The 26,731-nt window shown below is 45.5% G+C and overlaps 1 protein-coding gene and 2 pseudogenes across 10 annotated transcripts in view; 2 read left to right on the plus strand and 1 right to left on the minus strand.

The window, feature by feature from the left end:
• Positions 1-26,731, plus strand: part of PTPRT (protein tyrosine phosphatase receptor type T) — a 458,515-nt gene that overhangs the window by 178,791 nt on the left and 252,993 nt on the right. The window contains exon 1 of one of the 10 annotated variants that reach the window (XM_063960279.1): positions 3,305-3,446. The exons of 8 other annotated variants lie outside the window; for them this stretch is intronic. Coding sequence is in view for 1 of the 2 variants with exons in the window: in XM_063960276.1 (XP_063816346.1) it covers positions 4,172-4,181 (10 nt within the window). In the remaining variant the exon portion in view is untranslated. Of the gene's footprint in view, positions 1-3,304; positions 3,447-3,820; positions 4,182-26,731 lie in introns of those variants that run through there. One more of the 10 variants, XM_063960276.1, reaches the window with a different exon arrangement.
• Positions 6,765-8,192, plus strand: LOC135056037 (WD repeat-containing protein 82-like; annotated as a pseudogene).
• On the minus strand, positions 21,619-21,737 carry LOC134891139 (5S ribosomal RNA; annotated as a pseudogene).

Below are 26,731 nucleotides of genomic sequence, written 5' to 3' on the forward strand. Positions count from 1 at the left end.
AGAGACACAATGAATGTAGATTAGTGAACCCTACACGTTTCGTCTCAATGACTCCTTCAGGGGTATTAGACGATTTGACTAAGAATCAAATATGTGGGAACGCAACTTCATCAAAGTAGTCTTGAAGACTGAAACCAAATCACTTGATAAGGTGATATAGGTTCCATTGATTAGGATTTTTCAGACTGAATTGAAAAACAGCATCCAAAAATGCCCTATAATAATGTAGAACGTTCTTATTAGTGACCAATACACTCACTGATATGGTAAGATGGAACTACAATTATTTTGTACAAGCTCCAAATGAGAGCGTGTGCATGGGTCACCAAGCTAGAACTATATATATCTACATATCTATATCTATATATATATATATATATATATATATATAACATGTGGGAAGGGGCATCATAGCATGGGCTTTCTCTAGGACCAATCTTGTCATGCCCCTTCCCCACAAGGCATGCACCTTATGTCCCTATTGAAAAAAATGTATGGGGGGGATGGGCGCCAATTCTCTCTCTGGCACAGGGCACCGAAAAGTCTAGTTACAGCTCTGGTCTGCACTATACATGTGCTTAAAGATAGCGTCTGTCTGCTGCTCTGGGAATCCAAGTAACTTGGGGCTTGTCTACTTATACTTTGTGTGCCTGTGCCTATAACCTGTTGGAATTGATGTGTGTGCAGGTGTTGATATTGAAAAGTTATATGTGCACACACCAGCTGAAAACTCAAACTTTGAACAGTGGTTTGGTTTATTGATAGATAGCAGCTACAGCCATACTCACTGTTACATTTACACTGGTGATGGAGTGTGGCTTGAATGGAGTTGTGTTTCATACAGCTCTCCAGCCGGTGAGTGTTTACTGCGGTACACTTGGTAGCGGTGCAGGAATGCTGGAACACCTTTATATCAGCAGGTAATCACAGGTCTCTCTAGAGTTAACTGGGAGACATTATCCTCTAACACAGTAAAAAAATCAAGATGGCCCCTGCTCATGCTCAGTAGTGATCTCGATGGCCATCTTAGGATGGGGCGTGAAGCCTTCCTAGCGGACTAGAAGACTGGAATCTGCACAGTATCACACTCCACTTTCAACAATTTCTACTGGCCTGTGTTGTCCTCCAAGTAGCTTTCTGCTGGTTGTGTCTGGGTTTCACCCAGGGGACCGTGACCTACAGGAATACTGCCACGCAGTCCAAATTCCTATGTGGGAATCCCTGGTACCCCATTAGTTTATGAATTGTTGCTATGTACAAATAGCCTAATGCAGGAGATTTCTGTGAAAAGGATAAAAAATGATGCAGACCGTTGTACCCCATATTATCAGTGGGATCTAAGGTCTGACTCCTGTGTACCAAATTTGGTCTGTTGGATTACACCATCCTCAGCCTCCATCTGACTCCAGAAACTGACACTGTGAAAATAAGGCTGGCATATCTATATATTCACATCTGAGGATGTTCTGCAAAAACTCACCATTTGTGTCTATGCACAGAGATCCATCCTACAGATATCTTAATATAAAGCTGACCATGGGGCGGGATGTAATGCCGCCTGAGTTCAGCGCCCATGCGGGATGCCGGCCGAACTTGGATGTTTTTTAAAGGGGCAAATCACTAGTTACAAGGCATAGTTTTGCCTTGTAAGTGATTGCCCCTTTAAAAAAAATGTCCGAGTTCGGCCAGTTCTTACACGGCCGCTGAACTCGGGCGGCATTACATCCTGCCTATGCGATCCATTTACACAAATGAGTTGATCTATTGTTCTGGATCAGTAATTATCCCACCTGGTTCCACAGATAGAACTTCAGAATAAATTACCTGTTGGGGGTACTTGAGGACTGGAGTTGAGAACCACTCATTTAGAGCAATCGTGTGTTGCTACTCTGGTTACAATAATAGGTTAATATGGATAAAAATGATTGCATTGACTTGCCATAATCTGCATGTATAGGAGACAGGAAATATAGTGGCACAGAAAAAAAAAAACCTTTATCCCTGTTATCTCCTGTTCTAATTAGCTTTAAATCCTGTATGTATGTATAGTTATAATTGTTACCATTAGCTCTCCTTTATAAATCATTTGATGTTGATGGGTCCTTTCAAGCAAAGGCTAAATTATGAAGCCTTAGTTGCTTTCAAAAGTAAGGGATTGAAAGCTGAGATGAAAAGTCCAGATGCTAAATAAATGAATACAGCTGTTTATTAAAGGACCACTAAATACAAAAATGGAAATGTTCAGCATGAAGATAGAGTTGCAAGATCAGCTAAGTATCTATCATCATGTAAGCTAACTCCAGTTACCTCAGTTGGGGCATATCATAGTCTTAAGATTTAGATGCCTGAAAATACAGTTAAATGCCTGCAGTTTTTACTACAAAAAATAAACTAATAAAATATTCCCTTACTCTCTCTAATGTATTGCTTGTGTAGGACAAACCGCTCAAACAACAAACCTAAGCATATCAGTTAATCTTGCATTGACATCAATGGTAATACTGCTGTGTATGAATTCAGTACTCTAGAACATTCAGTATTTCACTGCTCCAAAGTAATGAAAGTCAAGAAGACCCACCAACCTTCATAATGTCTATTTTATGCTAAGAATAGAAAACGTCATGATGCAAATGAGTTAAATATGAACACAACTGTTATTTTTATATATATATATATCTTTTTTTTTTGTACTTAAAGTAGTTACAATGTGCCTGAATAGCCAAATTCAATCACTGTCACTCCTGAAAGTTTAATCTTCATTCAAAGGCAGATGCCTGTTTCCATTTTATTCTCCTAAAAAAAAGAAAAACGCTGCACACAGTGTAATAAAATCGGATAAACAACACCTGTGATGCAGAGAAAAGAAGGTGATACTATAGAATACCTTCAATTTACACCTTCTGTGTCAGAGTACAGCACACTGTGAATGAACGTATTCCGTCAGCATTATGCACCTGCACTCACACCAAACACAGAAGTGAAACCAGCATACTGTATATAAATCTCTGATCTGCAAACCCAACTTCTCCAGATACTGTACACTGCCAGCCTAGAAATTTCTCTCTTCCAAATTGAGCTCTCACTTTCAAATAGGTAATCTAAAATCTCGGTCATACAGAGGCGTCGGAATGGGGGGGGGGGGGGGTGTAAGGGGGCAGCTCGCTCCCCCCAAAACATGAGAGAGGCGCCATCCAGTCCACCCGGACCCGCATCCACCAGCTTCAGCGCTGCCCGCGCTGTATTAGCAGCGGTGAGTCCAGCACTGCTTGTACACAGCGGGCAGCGCTAAAGCTGCCTTCCCCGTGCGCTCCGCCCCCCACCTCGTTCCTGCAGCGTCTGAGCGCGGGCGGGAGGCGCCAACTCGAGACGCTAGCTGGTCACTGCTGTACCCGTGTGCCGGCCTCCGGGAACCCGAGCTCAGTCACCCCCAGCCACCGGCCCCAGGGGTGCGTACCAGTCACCACACAGTGCCTGACAGCCAGGAGAGGGCCAGTGTGAAGAATCTTATTACTGCTCAGGCCATTCCCTGCGCCCCCATATCTGTACCCCAACATTCCCCCCTCTCTCTGTGCCCCAGTACCTCCACCTTTCTCTGTGCCCAAACACTTTCCCTCTTCCTGTGCCCCAACACCTCCCCTCTCTCCCTGTGCCCCCATATCCTGCCCCCACTGTGCCCCATCACCTCCCCCCCTCCCGTGCACCAATAACCCCCCGTCCTCGGTCCCCCCCTCCCATTACCTTAGGTGCACCCCTCTATCCCCTGCATTTGGGCGCCGGGATGCCGGGACAGTCCACTGGTCGGCCGCCCCCCCCCCCCCTGTTAACTCCAGCGGCCGTGCTCCCCCCACACTTTGGCCGGTTCATATATACGCGGCTGCTGCTGCCGTGATCAGAGCTTTTGCACATGCGCAGAAGCTCATGCAAGCAGGAAGCCATGGCAATGAAGCGTGCTGCCGGAGCTGCGGAATTAAAGCCGGAACAGTAGCAATGAAGAGTGCTGCCGTCAACGTAATGACCAGGGGCAGCCAGGGCACTGACTGAGTGGCCAGGCGTCCAGAGCCGTCCAAGCCATTTAATTGCACGGGGTCATCGTGGAGCCATACAGCCATTAGGGACAAGGAACCAATAGCCTGCAGGAAATGAAAGTGCAACCTTATCTTCGGACAGAAGCATGCGTATAGGTTAGTGCCGGTGACTCCTTGCTCATCTGTGTCTTAAGGTGTGTACATACGGTGAGATATTTTCTTACGATTTTGACTGTATAGTCAAAATCGTAAGAAAAGTTAGTGCAGATCGCAAGGTGAAAGTCACCTTGCGATCCTGATGCGATGCCGATGCGCTGGTCAGGAGCTACTCTTGAAGTGCAAAGGCATCGCCGCTGTGCGATGCCTTTGCACTTCTGCGGGGGGGGGGGGGGGCGGCACTGACATGCGGTGCGGACTAGCCCTGTGCTGGGCTTCCCCCCGCATGTCTGAGTTAAAGATCGTAGCTGTGCTAAATTTAGCACAGCTACGATCAACTCGGAATGACCTCCATAGTCAATATCGCAAGCACATTCATTATGTGCTTGCGATACCGACCTGGGGGGTCGTTCCGAGTTGCTCGCTAGCTTTTTTTAGCAGCCGTGCAAACGCATAGTCGCCGCCCACGGGGGAGTGTATTTTCGCTTTGCAAGTGTGCGAACGCCTGTGCAGCCGAGCTCTGCAAAAACATTTTGTGCAGTTTGTGAGTAGGTATGAACTTACTCTGCCCTTGCGATCACTTCAACCTGTCTGGTCCCGGAATTGATGTCAGACACCCGCCCTGCAAACGCCTGGACACTCCTGCATTTTTCCAACCACTGCCAGAAAACGGTCAGTTGACACCCACAAACGCCTTCTTCCTGTCAATCTCCTTGCAATTGGCTGTGCGAACGGATTCTTCATTAAATCCATCGCTCAGCAACGATCCACTTTGTACCCGTAAGATGTGCCTGCGCATTGCGGTGCATGCGCAGTTGTTACCTGATCGCTGCGCTGCGAAAAACTGCAGCATGCGATCAGGTCGAAGTGACCCCCCTAGTCCCTATCGCACAGTGAGAATCAGGGTTAGCCCGAATCTCACCGTGTGTATGCAACTTGACTCCACAGTGTGGGCTGGGTGCCAGGGAGAGCTGCAGTATCAGGAAAGTTATTCCCAGCGGCGGATTGGCATGCCGGGACGCCGGACCGGATTCTGTTTGGCCGTTCGGTCATCCCCTCATTGGCTGCCCGCCAGCCGCGATCACGGCAGCGTTCACTGAAAGCTTCTGCGCATGCACAGAAGCTCAGTGAAGCACTTTGAAAATTGCCGCCGTGTGAGCTTCTGCGCATGCGCAGCAACCCCTCCTCCCCATAATGCATAGTATTCTGAGCCGTCGGTCACTACTGACGGCTCCGCCTCCCTTCCAGGCGCATCATGTGTTCAGCCTCCTCTCCAGCCCGGGCCGTCACAGCAAGCACACTGCACAATGGACTCGTGGCTGCTGCAGCTAGCATGCAAAGCAGGAGCTAGCAACCAGCAAATTCTGACTGCGTCACACACCAGTTGTGTGACAGTCAGTAAGTACTGTACAATTAACTGGTGCAATATGTATAATAACTAACGTGCAATATGTATAATGTGCTCTACCTGGTGCAATGTGTATAATGTGCTCTGCCTGGTGCAATGTGTATAATGTGCTCTGCCTGGTGCAATGTGTATATCGTGCTCTGCCTGGTGCAATGTGTATAACATGCTCTGCCTGGTGCAATGTGTATAACTTGCTTTACCTGGTGCAATGTGTATAATATGCTTTACCTGGTGCAATGTGTATAACGTGCCCTGCCTGGTGCAATATGTATATAATGTGCTTTACCTGGTGCAATGTGTACAAAGTGCTCTTCCTGGTGCAATGTGTATAATGTGCAATGTGTACAGTATAATGTGCTTTACCTGGTGCAATCTGTAATAATGTGCTCTGCCTGGCGCAAAGTGTACAATGTGCTCTTCCTAGTGCAATGTGTATAATGTACTTTACCTGGTGCAATGTGTAATAATGTGCTCTGCCTGGCGCAAAGTGTATAACGTGCTCTGCCTGGCGCAAAGTGTATAACGTGCTCTGCCTGGCGCAAAGTGTATAACGTGCTCTGCCTGGCACAACGTGTATAACGTGCTCTACCTAGTGCAATGTGTATAATATGCTTTACCTGTGTATAATGTGATCTGCCTGGCGCAAATTGTATAATGGACTCTGCTTGGCGCAAAGTGTATAACGTGCTCTTCCTGGTGCAATGTGTACAGTATAATGTGCTTTACCTGGTGCAATGTGTATAACGTGCTCGATCTGGCGCAAAGTGTGTACCGTGCTCTACCTGGTGCAAAGTGTAGAACGTGCTCTATCTGGCGCAATATGTATAACATGCTCTACCTGGCGCAGTGTGTATAGGAGGTTCTACCTGGTGCAATGTGTATAAGCAGCACTACTGTGTGGTGTATTGTGAATTGGCACTATTACGTGGCCACGCCCTTCCCCATGAAGCCACACCCCTAAAATCTTGCAGCGCGCATGCTGCACGCACTTTACAAACATGCCTGTATTCAGGCCTTCTGAGCAGTGATCCTGCCCACTTGACAGACTCCACCCCCCCCAACAGACCCCACCCCTATTAGGGCTGGTTTTAGATTCCAATCCGCCCCTGCCTGCACCCCCATATTCTGTGGCCCTTCTGCATCGGGGCGCATCACCCTACCCCCCTGGGGCAGCCATGAAGCTGACCGACAACGTGCTGCACAGTTTCCGGGTTGCAAAGATTTTCCGCAAGAACTCCGATAAGATCAACTGCTTTGACTTTAGTCCTGGCGGGGAGACAGTCATTTCCAGCTGCGACGACGACTCCATCGTGCTGTACGACTGCCAGGAGGGCATGCCCAAGAGGACGCTGTACAGCAAGAAGTACTGTGTGGATCTCATCCGATACACACATGCAGCAAATACTGTGGTTTATAGCTCCAACAAAATTGATGATACCAGCTCTCTTCATGATAATAAATATAGCCGTTATTTCCCGGCCACAATAAAAGGGCCGTTGCGTTATCTATGTCTCCGGTGGACGATGCATTTATTTCTGGGTCCTTGGATAAAACTATCCGCCTGTGGGACCTCCGGTCTCCCAACTGTCAGGGTCTGATGCACTTACAGGGGAAGCTAGTGTGCTCATTTGATCCAAAGGGTCTTATTTTTGCTGCAGGAGTTAATTCCAAGATGGTGAATCTGTATGATCTTCGCTCTTTTGATAAGGGTCCGTTTGCCACCTTTAAGATGAACTGTGGGGGTCATTCCGAGTTGATTGCTAGCTAAAAATGTTCGCAGCGCAGCGATTAAGTGGAAAAATGGCACTTCTGCGCATGCGGCGCAATGTGCACGCGCAAAGTACTTTCACAACAGCCGATGTAGTTTCATACAAGGTCGAGCGAAGCTTTTCAGTCGCAATGTCCGCTGCAGAGTGATTGACAGGAAAGGGGCGTTTCTGGGTGTCAACTCACCGTTTTCAGGGAGTGTTCGGAAAAACGCAGGCGTGGCTGGGAGAACGCAGGGCGTGTTTGTGATGTCAAATCCGGAACTGAATGGTCTGAAGTGATCGCAAGCGCTGAGTAGGTCTGGAGCTACTCTGAAACTGCACAATTTTTTTTGCTGCCGCTCTGCGATGCATTTGTTCGTACTTCTGCTAAGCTAAGATACACTCCCAATGGGCGGCGGCTTAGCATTTGCACGGCTGCTAAAAACTGCTAGCGAGTGAACAACTCGGAATGACACCCTATGACCGCACCTGCGAATGGACGTCACTCAAATTGAGCAACAATGGAAAATTAATTCTTCTCTCTACCAATGGCGGCTTCCTGATGCTGGTTGATGCGTTTAAAGGGCCGTGCTACACACCTTTGGGGGTTATAACAACAGTAAAACGGTCACACTAGAAGCTTCTTTCACCCTGGATTCTCAGTTCATTATGATCGGGTCGAAAGATGGCAAGATCCATGTATGGAATGGAGAGAGCAGCATGAAAGTGTCCGTACTGGATGTCAAGCACACCGGATCCATCACCTGCTTACAGTTCATTCCCAAGTTCATGACCTTTGCATTGCATTGGGGAAGCAGTAGGGAGATGAACAATGAGGAGGAGGCACTTAACTAGCAGATGTGTATAATAGGCTCTACCAGGCGTAATGTATATATGGGCTCTATCTGGCGTAATGTGTAATATGAGTAATGGGCTCTACCAGGCGTAATGTGTAATGGGCTCTACTGTTATGATTCCTGTACTCCAGACCGGAGGAGATCTTATGGCAGGGATCTGAGTACAGGAAAATAAGCTGGTTGTGGGAGCTGGATAGCCTAGTAACCCCTGGCGCCCTAACTCCGTTGTCTCGCCCGTGTTATCAGAAATCCCCTGCGAGACTATGGTTGCTTGAGCCCATGGCAGCCGCGTTCGAAGGGCGGATTATGTCTGCCCAACCCCGATGCCCCCGCAGGTCTTAATGGGAGACAAGGGGAAGTCCGAGACAGGGTGATAACAAGGGGCCCTCTGACTAAGCAACCAGGCCAGGGGTTACAAGCTAACTAACTAAATCAAAAGGTATGTGCGGACTAGCCGCCAGGAAAAAGGACAACCAAGGATCCACTGATCCGACACTCCTATCCGGCACCGCCGGACACCAGAGTTGATCTGTGGAAGCGGAATCCTCCGCAAAGCTCCAGAACACAATTAAACAAAATAATAAACAGAAGCGGACAAGCCGCAACACACGGCTGCGCCGCGACTCACGAACACCACCAGATGTTAAAGGTGCTCGGTCAGACTCCAGGAACAGATGGTAACTTCCGAGTACAGGATCTCTGAGGACAGGAACAACCGAAAAGACCGGGACTGGGAACTCTCTGCAGCAGACACAGGCAAACAGGAAGCTATCACCGGCGTCTGTAAGAAGTCCTGAGGGTGCCTTTATTCAGGCACCCTCCAATCAGGATCCAGACAGGACAATCAAATAGAAATGCCGTGCAGCTTGCATGCTGCACGGCCAGCACATAATCAGGGTAATGAGAATAGACCCAGCAACGGGGAACGCGGCTGAACGTGGCGTCCCCGTTGCTAAGGTCAGAGCGGCTCCGTGCGCCCGGCGTCTTAGCGTTGCCAGGGAGCCGGCGGCTGAACGCGCACGGCGTCCCTGGTTGCTAGGCGCCGGGCCGCACGGCCGAGCGGACCCCGGCGCCTAACAGTACCCCCCCCCTTGAGGAGGGGTCAAGGAACCCCTAAAGCCAGGTTTCCGAGGAAATTCACGAAAAAATGCCCTTTTGAGCTTTGGGGCATGAAGGTCTTCATCCAGGACCCACGACCTTTCCTCTGGCCCATAACCTCTCCAATGCACCAAAAAATAAAGCCGACCCCGGGACAACTTGGAATCGAGAACCTTCTCAACCAAGAACTCTTGCTGACCCTGTACATTAACTGGTGATCTCCCCTGAGATTTTTTACGAGGAAATCTGCTGGACGAAACATATGGTTTAAGCAATGAGCAATGGAAGGTATTTCCGATCCGTAAAGTTTTTGGTAAACGTAACCGGAAAGCAACTGGATTGACTTTTTTGATAATGAGAAATGGTCCAATATATCTAGGACCCAATCTGGCTGAGGTTTGTCGAAGTTTGATGTTGCGAGTCGACAACCACACCCTGTCTCCTACTTTAAAAGTGCACGGCCGCCGGAGCCTGTCAGAAAATTTTTTTTCCCGGAAAGCTGCTTTTCTGAGAGCCAGGTGCACTTTTTTCCAAATAAGTTTAAGATGAGAGGTCAGGGCCAGAGAGGAGACAGAGGAATGTTGAAAAAATGAATTAGCTCTGGGGTGGAAACCAAAAACTGCAAAAAATGGAGACACATTGGTGGAGGAATGACAGGCATCATTATAAGCAAACTCCGCCAATGGAAGAAACTCAGACCAGTCATTTTGGAGTTTGGCCGAGTACAAACGCAAATATTGTTTTAGAGATTGGTTAACTCGCTCAGTCTGTCCATTGGATTGTGGATGATAGCCGGAGGTTAATGATAATTTCATCTTTAATGAAGCACAAAAAGACTTCCAAAATTGCGCAATGAATTGTGGACCCCTGTCAGAAACAATATCAGTGGGTAACCCATGGAGTCTGAAAACATGACGGAGGAACAAGACTGCCAATCCCTGGGCAGATGGCAATCGAGGAAGAGCAATAAAATGGGCCATCTTGCTAAAACGGTCCACTACCACCCATATGACTCGGCATCCGGCTGACAGAGGGAGATCCACCACAAAATCCATGGAGATATGCGACCATGGCCTAAGAGGAACTTTCAAGGGCATAAGTTGACCAATAGGCAAAGAACGGGGAACTTTATGCTGTGCACAGACCTGACACGAAAAAACAAACTCTTTAATGTCTTTGGAAAGACCAGGCCACCATACTGAGCGGGATACTAATTCCAAAGTCTTAGCGATTCCCGGATGCCCTGCAACTTTGCTATCATGAAATTCCGCCAAAACAGTTGCTCTCAAAAACTCAGGAACAAAAAGACGACTAGCAGGAGTATTTCCCGGAGCTTGATGTTGAAGCAGCTTTAATTGGGAAAATACATCCTATGTGAGACCTGCCTGAATGACTGAAGGCGGAAGTATGGGAGTAACAGGACTGTTGTCTTGAACCGGAAGGAAACTGCGTGACAGGGCATCTGCCTTGGTATTCTTGGAACCTGGTCTGAAGGTGATAATGAATTTGAAACGAGTAAAAAATAAAGCCCAACGAGCCTGTCGGGCATTCAGTCGTTTAGCCGATTCAATGTATTGAAGATTTTTGTGATCAGTCAAAACTGAAATGGTGTGGGTAGCTCCTTCAAGCCAATGTCTCCACTCCTCGAAAGCCCATTTAATAGCCAGCAATTCCCGGTTACCAACATCGTAGTTGGATTCTGCAGATGAGAATTTCCTGGACATAAAGGCACAAGGATGTAACTCAAGGGAATCTGGATCCTTCTGAGAAAGGATAGTCCCTACTCCAACCTCCGAGGCATCCACCTCAATAATGAAAGGTAATTCTGGGTTGGGATGTCTAAGGACAGGGGCTGAGACAAAGGCTTGTTTTAAGGCCTGAAAAGATAACTCCGCTTCACATGACCAATTGGTAGGATCTGCTCCCTTCTTAGTAAGTGCCACAATGGGAGCAACTAGGTCAGAGAAAGAGTGAATAAATCTTCTATAGTAGTTTGCAAACCCTAAAAAGCGCTGAATTGCTTTTAAATTGGTGGGTTGCGCCCAACTAAGGATGGCTTGGAGCTTTTTTGGTTCCATTCGGAATCCCCGAGGGGAAATAATGTACCCTAAAAAGGATACTTCCGTGACATGAAATTCACACTTCTCCAGCTTGGCATATAAGTGATTTTCACGTAATCTCTTTAGCACCTGACGCACCTGGGTAACATGTTGTTCCACGGAGTCAGAATATATCAAAATATCGTCTAAATAGACCACGACGAATCTTCCCAGAAACTCACGGAGCACATCATTAATGAGATCCTGGAAAACTGCCGGAGCGTTAGATAGGCCGAATGGCATGACCAGATACTCATAGTGGCCCGACTGAGTACTAAATGCCGTTTTCCACTCATCCCCTGACCTGATTCTGATGAGGTTATATGCTCCTCTAAGATCAATCTTAGAAAAAATAACAGCCGAACGTAGCTGATCAAAGAGGACAGAGATCAGCGGCAGAGGGTAAGTATTCTTTACTGAGATTTTATTCAAAGCTCTAAAGTCAATGCAGGGTCTGAGTGAACCATCCTTCTTCTCTACGAAGAAGAAACCTGCACTTAAAGGGGATTTAGATGGCCTGATAAACCCTTTCCCAAGGCTTTCTTTCACATACTCATTCATGGCCACAGTTTCAGGACCAGACAATGCATATAACCTTCCTTTAGGCAACGTGGCACCAGGAATTAACTCAATGGCACAATCATAAGGCCTATGGGGAGGCAAAATATCCGCATTGCCCTTGGAAAACACATCAACAAAATCCTGGTATTCCCCAGGAATATGTGCGGAACTGGCGGCAGCTACTCGGATAGGAAGCGTAATACATTCTTTATCACAGATGGTACCCCATTGTAGGATCTCCCCAGACTGCCAATCAATGACGGGATTATGAAAGGCCAGCCAAGGATGACCCAGAACCACAGGAACTGCTGGACAATGGGTAAGGAAAAACTCAATTTTTTCAGAATGCAGAGCTCCCACCGAGAGCAAAACAGGAGGTGTACATAGAGAAATAACCCCATTGGATAAAGGACTCCCATCTAAACCATGCATGGTGATACACCTACCTAAGGTTAGCTGAGGAATACCTAAGGCCTTGGCCCATGTTAAATCCATAAAGTTTCCTGCAGCTCCACTGTCCACAAAAGCAGAGACCGAGGAACAGAGGCTGCCATAGGAAACTTTAGCAGGAACCAACAGTGAATTATTTGAGGAGATGAGCTGCAGACCAAAGTGAACCCCCTCACAATTCACTTGGTCAGGAAGTTTCCCAACTTGTTTGGACAACTACGGGCAAAATGTCCCTTACCTCCGCAGTATAAACACAGACCATAATTTTGCCTCCTGGTTCTTTCTTCCGGAGACAATTTGGAGAGACCAATCTGCATAGGCTCCTCTATGTCTACAGGAATGGAAGGAACCCAGGGAGAGGACCCGACAGATGCCCCTTTTTCAGCCCTCCGCTCTCTGAGCCGACGATCTATTTTAATAGATAGCTCCATGAGGTTATCGAGGGTCTCAGGAGCGGGATACTGGAGGAGACTGTCTTTTATAGATTCCGATAAGCCGAGGCGAAACTGACTGCGCAGGGCTGGGTCATTCCAGCCACAGTCGTTCGACCAACGGCGAAACTCCGTACAATAATTCTCTGCGGGATTCCTACCCTGTCTAAGAGCACGCAACTGACTTTCTGCGGACGCCTCTCTATCAGGGTCGTCATACAATAGCCCTAAAGATTTTAAAAAGGCGTCTACAGACGATAAGGCCGGATCGTCTGTCTTTAAACCAAAAGCCCAGTTCTGAGGATCCCCCTGAAGTAGAGAAATAATAATCCCAACCCGCTGAGCCTCTGTACCTGAGGTAACTGGTCTTAAACGAAAATACAGTTTGCAAGATTCTTTAAAATTAAAAAACTGTTTTCTATCCCCAGAAAAACGGTCAGGCAGATGCATTTTTGGTTCAGGGATGACCCTCGGGGAAGTCCGTAACAGATCTTCCTGTGACCTCACCCGGAGGGACAGATCCTGAACCATCTGAGTAAGTTCCTGAATCTGACTAACAAGAAGCTGGCCAGGGTTTGGCCCAACACCGGTGGGATTCATAAGGCCGACAAAAATCTCCCAACTAAAAAGTGAAAAAATTTACTGTAAGTTAAATCTTTTCTTTTGTAGGCCGGTGATAATGTTATGATTCCTGTACTCCAGACCGGAGGAGATCTTATGGCAGGGATTTGAGTACAGGAAAATAAGCTGGTTGTGGGAGCTGGATAGCCTAGTAACCCCTGGCGCCCTAACTCCGTTGTCTCGCCCGTGTTATCAGAAATCCCCTGCGAGACTATGGTTGCTTGAGCCCATGGCAGCCGCGTTCGAAGGGCGGATTATGTCTGCCCAACCCCGATGCCCCCGCAGGTCTTAATGGGAGACAAGGGGAAGTCCGAGACAGGGTGATAACAAGGGGCCCTCTGACTAAGCAACCAGGCCAGGGGTTACAAGCTAACTAACTAAATCAAAAGGTATGTGCGGACTAGCCGCCAGGAAAAAGGACAACCAAGGATCCACTGATCCGACACTCCTATCCGGCACCGCCGGACACCAGAGTGGATCTGTGGAAGCGGAATCCTCCGCAAAGCTCCAGAACACAATTAAACAAAATAATAAACAGAAGCGGACAAGCCGCAACACACGGCTGCGCCGCGACTCACGAACACCACCAGATGTTAAAGGTGCTCGGTCAGACTCCAGGAACAGATGGTAACTTCCGAGTACAGGATCTCTGAGGACAGGAACAACCGAAAAGACCGGGACTGGGAACTCTCTGCAGCAGACACAGGCAAACAGGAAGCTATCACCGGCGTCTGTAAGAAGTCCTGAGGGTGCCTTTATTCAGGCACCCTCCAATCAGGATCCAGACAGGATAATCAAATAGAAATGCCGTGCAGCTTGCATGCTGCACGGCCAGCACATAATCAGGGTAATGAGAATAGACCCAGCAACGGGGAACGCGGCTGAACGTGGCGTCCCCGTTGCTAAGGTCAGAGCGGCTCCGTGCGCCCGGCGTCTTAGCGTTGCCAGGGAGCCGGCGGCTGAACGCGCACGGCGTCCCTGGTTGCTAGGCGCCGGGCCGCACGGCCGAGCGGACCCCGGCGCCTAACATCTACGAGGCGTAATGTGTATAATGGGCTCTACCAGGTGTAATGTGTAACATGTGTAATGGGCTCTACCAGGCGTAATGTGTAACATGTGTAATGGGCTCTACCAGGCGTAATGTGTAACATGTGTAATGGGCTCTACCAAGCGTAATGTGTATAATGGGCTCTACCAGGCATAATGTTTATAATGGGCTCTACTTGGCATAATGTGTATAAGGGGCTCTACCAGGTGTAATGTGTACAAGGGGCCACTCCCAGCTGCTCCATAGAGTTCCATACAGGTGCAAGAGACCTGTCTAAAGTGGCCTGGAGCTAGGGGCGCCAAACTGAGATTTTATCTTGCCCCCCCCCCCCCCCCCAACCAAAAAACGTTCTGACGCCCCTGGTCATACAGGAAATTCTAAATAGTACATTAACTGAATAGCAAAACTGCACACACATGCTAAAATTTGAGATACCACACCAATAAAATTGACCATACTGATCGGTGTCGCCTATTGGTTTCTAGATGTTCTGAGCATATACACAGTTAGGGTCTGATTCACATCCCTGTGCATTGGGGCACAAACATTCAGTTTTTTTAATGCATGCTAAGGCATTTTTGAATATGTGTTTTCTATCCTAAGTTGTACGGAACTTGGGGGGTCATTCTGAGTTGATCACTCGCTAGCAGTTTTTAGCAGTCGTGCAAACGCTAAGCCGCCGCCCTCTGGGAGTGTATTTTAGCTTAGCAGAAGTGCGAACGAAAGGATCGCAGAGCGGCAACAAAAAAAAATTGTGCAGTTTCAGAATAGCTCCAGACCTACTCCTAGCTTGCGACCACTTCAGACTGTTTAGTTCCGGATTTGACATCACAAACACGCCCTGCGTTCGCCCAGCCACGCCTGCGTTTTTCCGAACACTCCCTGAAAACGGTCAGTTGACACCCAGAAATGCCCACTTCATGTCAATCACTCTGTGGCCAGCACTGCGACTGAAAATCTTCGCTAGACCTTGTGTGAAACTACATCAGCCGTTGTGAAAGTATGTCGCGCGTGCGCATTGCGCCGCATGCGCAGAAGTGCCATTTTTTTGCATCATCACTGCGCAGCAAACATTTTCAGCTAGCGATCAACTCGGAATGACCCCCTTGGCCCGATTTGTCTTTCTGTGAATTTGGGAGTTTCACCTAGGTAGCGGCATATAAAAAATTATAAACATATTCAAAACCAACATGTTAGGGTATAGAATTACTATTGTATTTTTTTATTTTGCCTTTTACATAACCCAGTTCATTCCATGTTCTTTTGGTATAGTAATATACAAACCACCGAACTGGCCAATTACAACATAAATATGTTGCTATAGTTTGTCCCATTGCACAGGTTAATAAAGATCTAATGACAATGTCATGCTTGCTTGGTTGTCACAGTAAACTTTCTAGCGGCAAAACATCCTATAAAAGAGAGAAGAGCTGCTCCATGTACAGGAAGAGGGTCATTCCATGTCAGAGTGGACCAGAGGTCCCCATATGACCATCTCCAATTTTAATAAAATTGTACAGAAAGGTTGGCTTATATGCCAGACTAACTTTGGGAAAATGTGTTCACAGTATGCAATAGTAGCAAAACTATGGTCCTCGATGCAGTGGCGTATCTAGACTTAACTCACCCCCCAGAAAGTAAAGAATTAATACCAACTACTTTCCTCTCTACTCATTGCTCCTCCCCATTCACAGTCCTACCCCTCCCATTTTTGGTCCAAACTCTTTTGGGTATGATATGAAGAGCAATGCCTTGGAGAACCACAGACTGACAGGAGAGAGTGATGGGGAGATAGTGATGCAGGGGAGAGGCAGAGAATGAGGCAGTGGGTTTCCCCTTACATATTATACCCACACAGTAGTGGTGCCTCTTACACATTATGCCCACAAAGTAGTACATTATCCCCACACCGTGCCCCACGATTCACAATATATGTCACACAGTGCCACAAACACATTTATGCCACACAGTGCCCCCCAACTCCCTGTATATGCCACACAGCTCCCTCCAAACACAATGTATACCACACAGTGCCCCCCAAACATTATATGCCACACCATGCCCATTTCACATAATATGCCACAGAGTGCCCCCAAACACATTATATGCCAAACAGTGCCCCCCAACTCACATTATATGCCACACAGGGCCCCCCAAACACAATATATATCGCACAGTGCCCCCCAAACATATGACACACCATGCCCAATTCATAATATATGCCACACAGTTCCCCCAAACACATTGCATGCCACACAGTGGTCACCAAATCACATTATATGCAACACAGTGCCCCCAAACACATTATATGCCACACTGTGCCCCCAATTTACAATATAAGCCACACAGTGCCCCCAAACACATTATATGCCACTTAGTGACCCAAACACATTGGTGGTAGATAATTCAGAGATCTCAGTTGCATATATGGTAAGCCTCCAGGACAACTTCAAGGCATCTACTTTCTAGTGAGCAGTGATCCCACACAGAGTATATAGGATATTTTGATACCTAAATTTGATACCTAGATTAACTTCAAATAATATTTAATTAAAAATAATTTTAATTAAAAACTGAGGTTTAAACCAAAAGAATGATTTAAACAATATATTTATCCCATTGGACATAACATGCATATTCTAATGTCCATAACCCCTTCTTAATATTCCTTATATGCTCGGTCAGATGGGTCTTCTGAGAAGTTTTCCCAATGTAGACGAAACCACAGGCACATTCAACAGCATAAATAAATTTTTTAGTGTTACATGTAATGAACTCCTTAATAGGGTACATTTCTTTATTCACTTCAAAATGAATAAAGCTGTTATTTTTTCATTATTTACTGTACATGCTTTTGGTTTTATCCTCCATTTCTTACCACTGATGAAATAAGTTTTGACGAGTTTTTCTTTTGAATTAGGAGCTTTCCTGTAGAGAAAACTTTGTTTCTGTGGTAATATCTCTTTTTCTGAAAAATTGGTATTTTCTCTTTATGGTGTCCATTTATGTTATATTTAGTAGAGATTTCCAAACTATTTTTCCAGCCACTTCAGGTGACTTCTCAATTGTGGGCAGTGGTGTCGAAAGGGGGTGGGAGCGGGAACTCTTTACCCAGGCTAGGGCCTATTGGAGGGCCCAGAGTCACGCTGTCCCCCCCCCCCCCCTTGCTCCGTAGACAGCTCCAGCCCTTGGGTGCCTACACACACACGCTGCTGTGTGTTGCACTGGAGAGAGGGGCAGCTGCAGAAGCAGTCACTGCTCTCTCTCCCTGCATGATATATGTGTGTGTGTGGGGAGTGATCAATCACCTGATGCCCTGACGCCTATCAGCCCCCAAGCCGGTGCCCCTAAGGGAGGAGGGGTGTCTGGCCACACCTCCCTGCATTGGGCATGCCCCCTCCCAGTACTTGGGCCCGGCATAGGGTTGTGGGCAGTGCCGTTTCTTGCGGCGGGCGAGCCGTGCAACCGCACAGGGCGCCCGCCGCTGCACTTCCTGAGCACTTTCAAACCCCCCTCTCCTCCCGAGTGCCCAACTCGGGGGGGGGGGGGGGGGCGGGATTTTGCGGAATGACGCGTTTGCGTCGTGACCTCACGACGCAATCGCGTCATTCTGCAAAACCCCGCCCCCCGAGCTGGGCACTCGGGAGGAGGGAGAAGGGGGAGCCAAAATGGCCAGCGCTGCGCAGACGAGGGAGAGGCGGCTGAAGAGCGGGAAGAACCGCTTCAAATGTAAGTCAGCCACTCTCCCTCTCTCTCTCTCCCTCCCCCCCACCACCACCTGCCGTACTGTGTAAAATGGGGACACTTGTCTGCCGGAATGTGTAAAATAGGGACACTTCTCTGCCGGAATGTGTAAAATGGGGACACCTGTCTGCCGGAATGTGTAAAATGGGGACACTTGCCTGCCGGAATGTGTAAAATAGGGACACTTGTCTGCCGGAATGTGTAAAATGGGGACACCTGTCTGCCGTAATGTGTAAAATGGGGACACTTGCCTGCCGGAATGTGTAAAATGGGGGCACGTGCCTGCCGCAATGTGTAAAATGGGGACACTTGCCTACCGTGCTGTGTAAAATGGGGACACTTGCCTACCGTGCTGTGTAAAATGGGGACACTTGCCTGCCGTGCTGTGTAAAATGGGGTCGCGTGCCTGCTGTAATGTGTAAAATGAGGACTTTTTTTTTTTTTATCGTGTGGTGGCCGTGATGATGAGATCAGATGAGGCCACACCCATCTTAACAAAACCACGCCCATTTTTACGAGGCCACGCCCCCTTTCCGGGAGCGCGCCCGCATACTTTTCCTCTTTATATCTATGGGAGGAGGGGGGGGGGGCGCATTTTTAAATCTCGCACTGGGAGCCAAATTGGCTAGAAACGGCCCTGGTTGTGGGTACTGTATGTGGGTCTTTGTAGAAAAACAGATTTTCTTTCTAACAGAATGAGCCTATTCTTTATAGAAAGAGATTTCCAAACAATTTCAATGCAGTTTTTTGAACTGCCCAGAAGGTAAATCTTCTAATTATTTGTTATAGAGGTTGCTAGTGGCTTCGACATATGAATTTGAGTCAGAAGACTTTACAAAATTGTTAATATTAATCTATTTTATACAGTATATTTAAGTCCAAAACATTAGTGGAGGAAGAACTCCTTTGAAATGTGATTTGTACAGAAATCAGTTAAACCCTTTTCCTCTCCTATCCATTCAAATAATATGTAATCTATAAATCTCCACCAACCCCACAGCTGTGACTATCCCAGGCAGATTTAGATTTATTCTTCCAGTGGTACATGAAAATGTTAACATAGCTAACCACCTGGCATCCACAGCAGTTCCCACTTAATAATCATCGCTCAAGTTAAAATAATTATTAATTAGGATAAAATAAATCCAAACAATTATACATTTTGTAATGTAACACTGTAGTCATGCTCTCAGATATCTTTTTTTACATATTTAAGCCATTCTCACGTTTTATAATTGTATACAGCAATGTTATATCCACAAGAACTAATAACTTTTTACTTTCCCATTTAATACTTTTCAACTTATTTAATACAAGTGTAGTATCCTCAATATGGGATTTACCTGTGACAACCAATGGTTGCCAGCAGGGCTGGATTAAGGGCCTCATGGGCCTGGAGCTGAAAATGTTCAAGAGCCTGTTATGAGAAGTGGAGAAAGTGAGGTCAATGCCATGAAGGCATGTAGACCCCGTACACTATGAGCTCCAATGTCATCCTAAATATATAAAAGTGCAAAAATTGCATAATTTTGTGTGGAAAATAAAAATGCAATTTAAATACTTCTGATTTATGCCCGACCGTGTGGCCAGCTGGTGGCTGGTCTTCATCATGCTATCATGAGGATATGCCTATTTTTATGTAGAGGCCTGGAGCTGGAGCTCCATCCGCCCCATTGTTAATCTGGCCCTGGTTGCCAGTGAAAATCAATGAATGCTGAAAGGTAAGATGTAATAGAATGTGATCTCTGTAGGGACAGTAATATATGTAATAATTTTTCAGTAATATATACAGAACAGGTATTGAAAAATCTAGAATATTAAGAAAGTCTGCATTATCATTAATTCATGGGAACAATATTTGACATTTAATTACATTTCTTATATATTCCACTTTTTTAAGGTTACTTTTGACTTTTAAATAAGTTGAATTATCATTACGTGGTCTCATAAACTCAAGCAAATAATTGAGGGTGCTCATCACCAAACCTCAACCTCCTCTCTACTTATAGACGAGTTTGATGATGATGATGATGATGATTATGATATTGGGGTTCAGTTGCAGATTGTTAATAACTGCCCTCTCTCTGGTAATTGTGTTCAATTTTATTATTGGTTTATTATGTTAAATGAGTTTATTTATTACAATTTAGTACTCTCAGAACTATCAATGAAGCAGCCATTCAAATTGGAAGTCAACCTTTTTTTGTTTTTGAAAAAATATTTTATGGGAGCAAATAACACATGTAATGCAGGTCAATATAGAGCCACGAAAGTTGATCTTTTTTAAAATAAGGTACTTCTTTATTTTCTTCCTCCTTTAGTTCACAAGAATAGATAGCACCTATCCTTGTGTATCCATGCCTATTTCCCTATAGATTGTAAGCTTGCGAGCAGGCCTTCCTACCTCTATGACTGTTTGTTATTACCCAGTTTTGTTATATCATTGTTATTTCCAATTGTAAAGTGCAACGGAATTTGCTGCGCTATATAAGAAACTGATAATAAATTAATTAATTAATTAATTTCCTTAGATAAAAAAAAACCTGGGTTAACAGAAATTTGGTTTGGTTCCGCACAGGAAAAATGTGGTAATGATGAACATAGATTAATACACAGATTGTAGAAAACTGTTCAGGGAATGACCAACGATACTAAGTTTAAATTTAAAGATTCTTAATGAAGACATCTAAATAATTATTTGAGTTGGTGGTGCTCCCAGAGTCAGTAATGGTTAAGCAAAGAGAAGAAAAAAGAAAGACTCTGTGTTGGGGCACGCTTAGAAATTTGAAATAAGTTTATTAAAACTTAACATTTAATTAATAACGAATAAAAGTAATGAGGAGTTTGATACAAAAAAATTGTTCAAGAACACAAAGTAAACATATATATTGACAGAAATCAGGATAAGCCTGATACAAAATTATGGGCACCTGTGGTGAAAAATATACTGAAAAACATAAAAAATTACAAAAAATTAATATTATTAAGATGCCTGAGTTAATCAAAATTCAAAATTGGAGTAGAGGTAAATGATATGTACATATAATCACCGCAGTGATAATTGTAGGTAAGCACCTAGTCTAAAACCTCATGAGAATAGATGAGAGGCACAAAGGTTCATAATTGAAATGTCAAATGACTGAGGGTAATCACCTGGTAGAGATTCTGTTTGCTAAAAGGCTAGATCCTTGTAGATAACAAAGCATTTAAGATAAAAGTATGATTATTAAAGATACAAAAGAGCATTGATAAATAAGCCTAAAGGCAAAGCCAATTGTAGATAAATAGAAGGTTTGCGGGAAAGTTGGATAAGGAATATGTAAGTTTCAGAAGTTGCTCTAACACTTCTGCTGTTTGTGATCAGAGGTCACAATCTTACTGCACCTGATATTCCCAAGAGGTCACCCTACTAGGTACTGATCAGGCTTATCAGCGCTTAGCTTCCAAGGTCGGATGAGATTGGGCGTTGCTGCTGAAATATGGCAGTAATAAACACTAGGACACAAATGAGAGAGTGTAATGAGTAGTGAGCAACAAGGTACTTCTGCTGTCCAGTTTCTAGCGCAGATTCTCTGTTGCTGTGAGCATTGCAGAGAGTGGTCTCGTATCTGGATGAGAGGGTACTAAAAATAGAAGTGAGATATGCTCAGAATAGGGAGGAAACCCTGCCTTCTGCTGTCCACTGTCTTATATAGATATATAGCGGACAGTGGATGAGAGAGGTGGGTTAGGCTTACCTATTGAAAAAAAGGGTGGTGGGAAAATTAGAAGAAGGAGAAGAAATGGTAATGTGGTGAGATCACAAATTAACAAAAACTTAAGTAAATTATGAAATAAAACAATCATGAAATCAACGATTAATTGGAAAAAGGAAAGTAAACACAGGCTGCATGGTAAAGGCTTACCAAAATGGGTATAAGACCCTGTTTATGCAGAAAGGATTCTGCAAAAATGTATTACATTTAAAAGGAAATACCAGAAAATGGTTTAGAGCAATAATTAAGGATCAAAAATAGCAAACATGGAAAAAAACAATATTGATTATATATCAGTATCAGTTAAATAACTGGAGTCCAAATGGGCACATACAATACCAGGGAGTCCCAAAAAGTGATCTGAGCTAGAAAGAGTTCAGCATCACTGAGCACAGACGGACCGTTTCACCAGGGTGGCTTGTTCCCATTTGGACTCCAGTTATTTAACTGATACTGATATATAATCAATATTGTTTTTTTCCATGTTTGCTATTGGGTTCGGTACTAGAGGGTGGTTTAGGGTTAGGCTGGGGGGGGGGCTTATGGTTAGGACCAATCAGTAGCCTCAGTCTGGCATATATGAAAGGGAATCTGTCTTTTAGCTGCTAAACCTAAACATTGAAATAACATTCATCTTTTTTTTATTTTTTCATTTCCAGGATAGTGACTTTTATATTATATATTTTATAAGGGGAATTCAAATGTTTGAAAAGTCAGTTGGGTTTCTAATAGACAGGAAAAAACAGACACCCAACCGACTTTTCAAACATTTGAATTCCCCCCTGTATTACATAATAAAACACCACCTCTTCCCAAAGTGTGTCCCATGCCTGCCGCAGTAGCAACCCAACGCAGTAGCAGCCGCAGTAGCAACCCAGCTGCCTCCCACATACAGTCAGAAGCACTGAGGTCCAATTTTTTACTGACAGCAGATTGGGCCATTATTGAGGTGCCAGGGGTAGGTTTTCCCCAAACCCAAACATATGAAACCATTTCCCCAAATATATAGTCACTTTTCCTGATCAGACAATGTGGAGTGTTAGCTCCCTAATTATCACAGCAGCAATAAGATATTCAGTGCTCCTGTTAATTGAACTGCACCATATGCTTCAGGATCTAGATGATTCCTTTGGCAGACTGTTCATTTATTCTGACTTTCTTTTACTGAGCAAATCACTGAGTGTTAAAATCTTACATGACAAAGCTGTAACCTATTGAGTCTTGTAATATGATGTACTTGTGTCAACTGCCTCCATTACTTCTCCAATACACATTTTTCTATCAGTAAGTCATTTATTTTACAGGTCTATCCTTGATTTAATATCATATACCATTCCATAGTTGTTCTTTGTATTTGAAGTGATTTTGTCTAATTTTTCCATTATATAACTCGTCAGCTCTGACCTTCACTGGTCTCTTGAGAATGTTCTTGCGATTTTCATCTACAATTTAGTTTTTATCTCTTGATTTGGCACTTGGACCATTTTATTGTTACTAGATCAGATTGCATAGCTATGTGTCACTGATGTCTTGCCTATATCTTTCCAATCATACAGCTTGTCCAGCTCTTTCCACTTACATGTGATTGGGCTCTGCATTTGGGCACTCACTGATAGTCCAGCTCTGGATCGCAAGTTACGCAGGGGCTATTCAAATGTATGTTCTTTAGTGATAATTAAATGGCACCCATTGTTGCTATTCAATTGTTCTGGGCGCCCTTTAATTATCGCACTTATCACGCCCAGTTAGACAGGGTTTAGCCGTGTAAAGCAGCAAAACCTGTTAAATGGGCGCAACGGGGAAAAGTCCTGTTTGATTGCCCAAACAGCCAACTTTTCACACATTTCAGCCCGCAGCCTCTGGAGGTGCGAGCTGAAATGTGACTGCTGTGGCTAATGGGCATCTGATCGGGGCAACATTTGAATAGCTCCAATAGATGCCCATTAGTATTCCACACCTTGCAAACGTTTGAATAACCCCCATAATGCCCTGTGCAAATCCAGAACTGCTAGTTCTTCTATATTCACTTTCCTCGCAATTTTATGGCAATAGACACGTCACAAGTAGTAACAATACTAGCAAGCACATTTTACCATAGTAAAAAAAATCCTGAAACGTTACTGTCAATGCAGCATTGATATGACACAACAGCTCGGTCACATTTATTAGGAGATATCATGTTGTGACTTTACATGCTCATTACTTGCCATAACGTGCACTGATTAGAGCAGCAGCATCAGCAGTTCTTATATAATAGTTGTGTATAATATAGGAGACAGGTGGGTGACGCCTTTGTCTTGAGAACAATTGACCCCTCTAGTTTATTATGGGGTAAGAGCCTGTACAGTTGGTTATGTACGTAGTCTACTACACTTGGAAGAGCACTGATGATTACTGAAATTTTGACAACATACTAGATGGGAACATAGCTGCTAAATATTTTACACTATTGAATACTAGAGATTGTGTTGAAAGAGCACTGCTGGATACTGGAGACTATGTTAGAAGCATGCTGCTGAATACTGGAGACTGTGTTGAAAGAGACCTGCTGGATACTGAAAACTGTCTGGAAGCACGTTGCTGAATACTGCGGACTGTGTTAGAAGAACACTATTGGATACTGAAAACTGGTTGGAAATGTGTTGCCGAAAACTGGAAACTGTGTTGGAATAGCTTTGCTTGATACTGGAGACTGTGTTGGAAGCATGTTGCAGAATACTGGAGACTGTGTTGGAAGATCACTGCTGAATACTGGAGACTGTGGGGGTCATTCTGACCTGATCGCTCGCTGCAGTTTAACGCAGCGCAGCGATCAAGTCAGAACTACGCATGCGCCGGCGCCACAGTGATTGACAGGCACTGGCGGTTGCTGGGTCGGGAGGGGGCGGCACAGTGGCCGTTTTGAGTGCGCTGTCCGGCCAACGCAGGCGTGGCTGGACCGTGCGGGTGGCGGGCCGCAGCGGCTGCATGACGTCACACGCAGCTGCTGCGAGCCAGGCAGGGACAAGTAGCTCCCGGCCAGCGTGCAAAAGTTGCGCTGGCCGGGAGCTACGCCTGAAGTACAGAAGCATTGCCGCTGTGTGATGCTTTTGTACTTCAGCGACGGGGCAGGGACTGACATGCGGGGTGGGCTAGTCCTGTGCTGGGCGTCCCACCGCATGTCAGTGTGGATGATCGTAGCTGTGCTAAGTTTAGCACAGCTACGATCAACTCGGAATGACCCCCTGTGTTGGAAGAGCACTGCTGGATACTAAAAACTGGTTGAAAGCATGTTGCTGATTACTGCAGACTGTGTTAGAAGAGCTAGAAAAGAGAGACTGTGTTGAAAGTGTGTTGTTGAATATTGAAGACTGTGTTGAAAGAGCACTGCTGATTACTGGAGACTGTTGGAATAGCACTGCTGGATATTCGAGATTGTGTTGAGAGCATGTTACTGAATACTGGAGACTGTGGGGGTCATTCTGACCTGATCGCTCGCTGCAGTTTATCGCAGTACAGCGATCAGGTTAGAACTGCACTGTGGCACCGGCGCATGGCTGACAGCCGACGGCTGTCTTTGCCTAGCGATTGCCTCTGCCTGATTGACTGTTGGATATTGGAAACTGGTTGGAAGTGTGTTGCTGAATTCTGGAAAATGTGTTTGAAAGCACTGCTGCATAATGGAAACTGGCTGGAAGTGTGTTGCTGATTACTTGAGACTGTTGGAATAACACTTCTGGATACTGGAGACTGTGGTGGAAGCATGTTGCTGAATACTGGAGACTGTTGGAAGTGCCCTGCTGAATACTAAAAACTGGTTGAAAGCATGCTGTTGATTACTGCAGACTGTGTTAGAAGAGCACTGCTGGACACTGGAAACTGGTTGGAAGTATGTTGCTGAATATTGGAGACTGGGTTGGAGGAGGACTGTTGCATACTGGATACTGTCTGGAAGCATGTTGCTGAATACTAGAGACTGTGTTGAAAGAGCAGTGCTGGATACTGGAGACTGTTGGAAGAGCACTGCTGCATGATGAAAATTGGTTGGAAGCATGTTGGTGATTACTGGAGACTGCGCTGGGAGAGCACTGCTGGATACTGTAAACTGGTTGGAAACATGTTGCTGATTACTGGAGACAGTCTTAGAAGAGCACTGCTGGATACTGGAAAGTGGATTGAAGTGTGTTGCTGATTATTAGAGACTGTTGGAAGAGCTCTGCTGGATACTGGTGAGTGGTTGGAAGTGTGTTGCTGAATACTGGAGACTGCTCGAAGATCACTGCTGTATGCTGGACATTGGCTGGAAGCATGTTGCTGATTACCTGAGACTGTTGGAAATGTGTTGCTGAATACTTGAAACTGGATGGAAACATGTTGCTGATTACTGGAGACTGTGTTAGAAGAACAGTGCTGGATACTGGAAACTGGTGGAAAGTGTGTTGCTGATTACTGCAGACTGTGTTGGAAGAGCACTGCTGAATACTTTAAACTGGTTGGAAGCATGTTGCTGAATACTGGAGACTGTGTTGGAAGAGTACTGTTGGATACTGGACACTGGTTGGAAGTGTGCTGCTGAATCCTGGAAACTGTGTTGGAAGAGCACTGCTTGATACTGGAGACTGGTTAGAGACATGTTGCTGAATCCTTTTAAACTGTTGGAAGAGCACTGCTTGTCTTCCTCTTACCAGACTTTGGGGGTGATGTACTAAGCAGTGAAAAGAGTGGAGAAGTGAGCCAGTGGAGAAGTTGCC

This window comes from Pseudophryne corroboree, chromosome 3 (assembly GCF_028390025.1).
Source record: "Pseudophryne corroboree isolate aPseCor3 chromosome 3, aPseCor3.hap2, whole genome shotgun sequence".
In the NCBI taxonomy this organism is placed as follows: Eukaryota; Metazoa; Chordata; class Amphibia; order Anura; family Myobatrachidae; genus Pseudophryne; species Pseudophryne corroboree.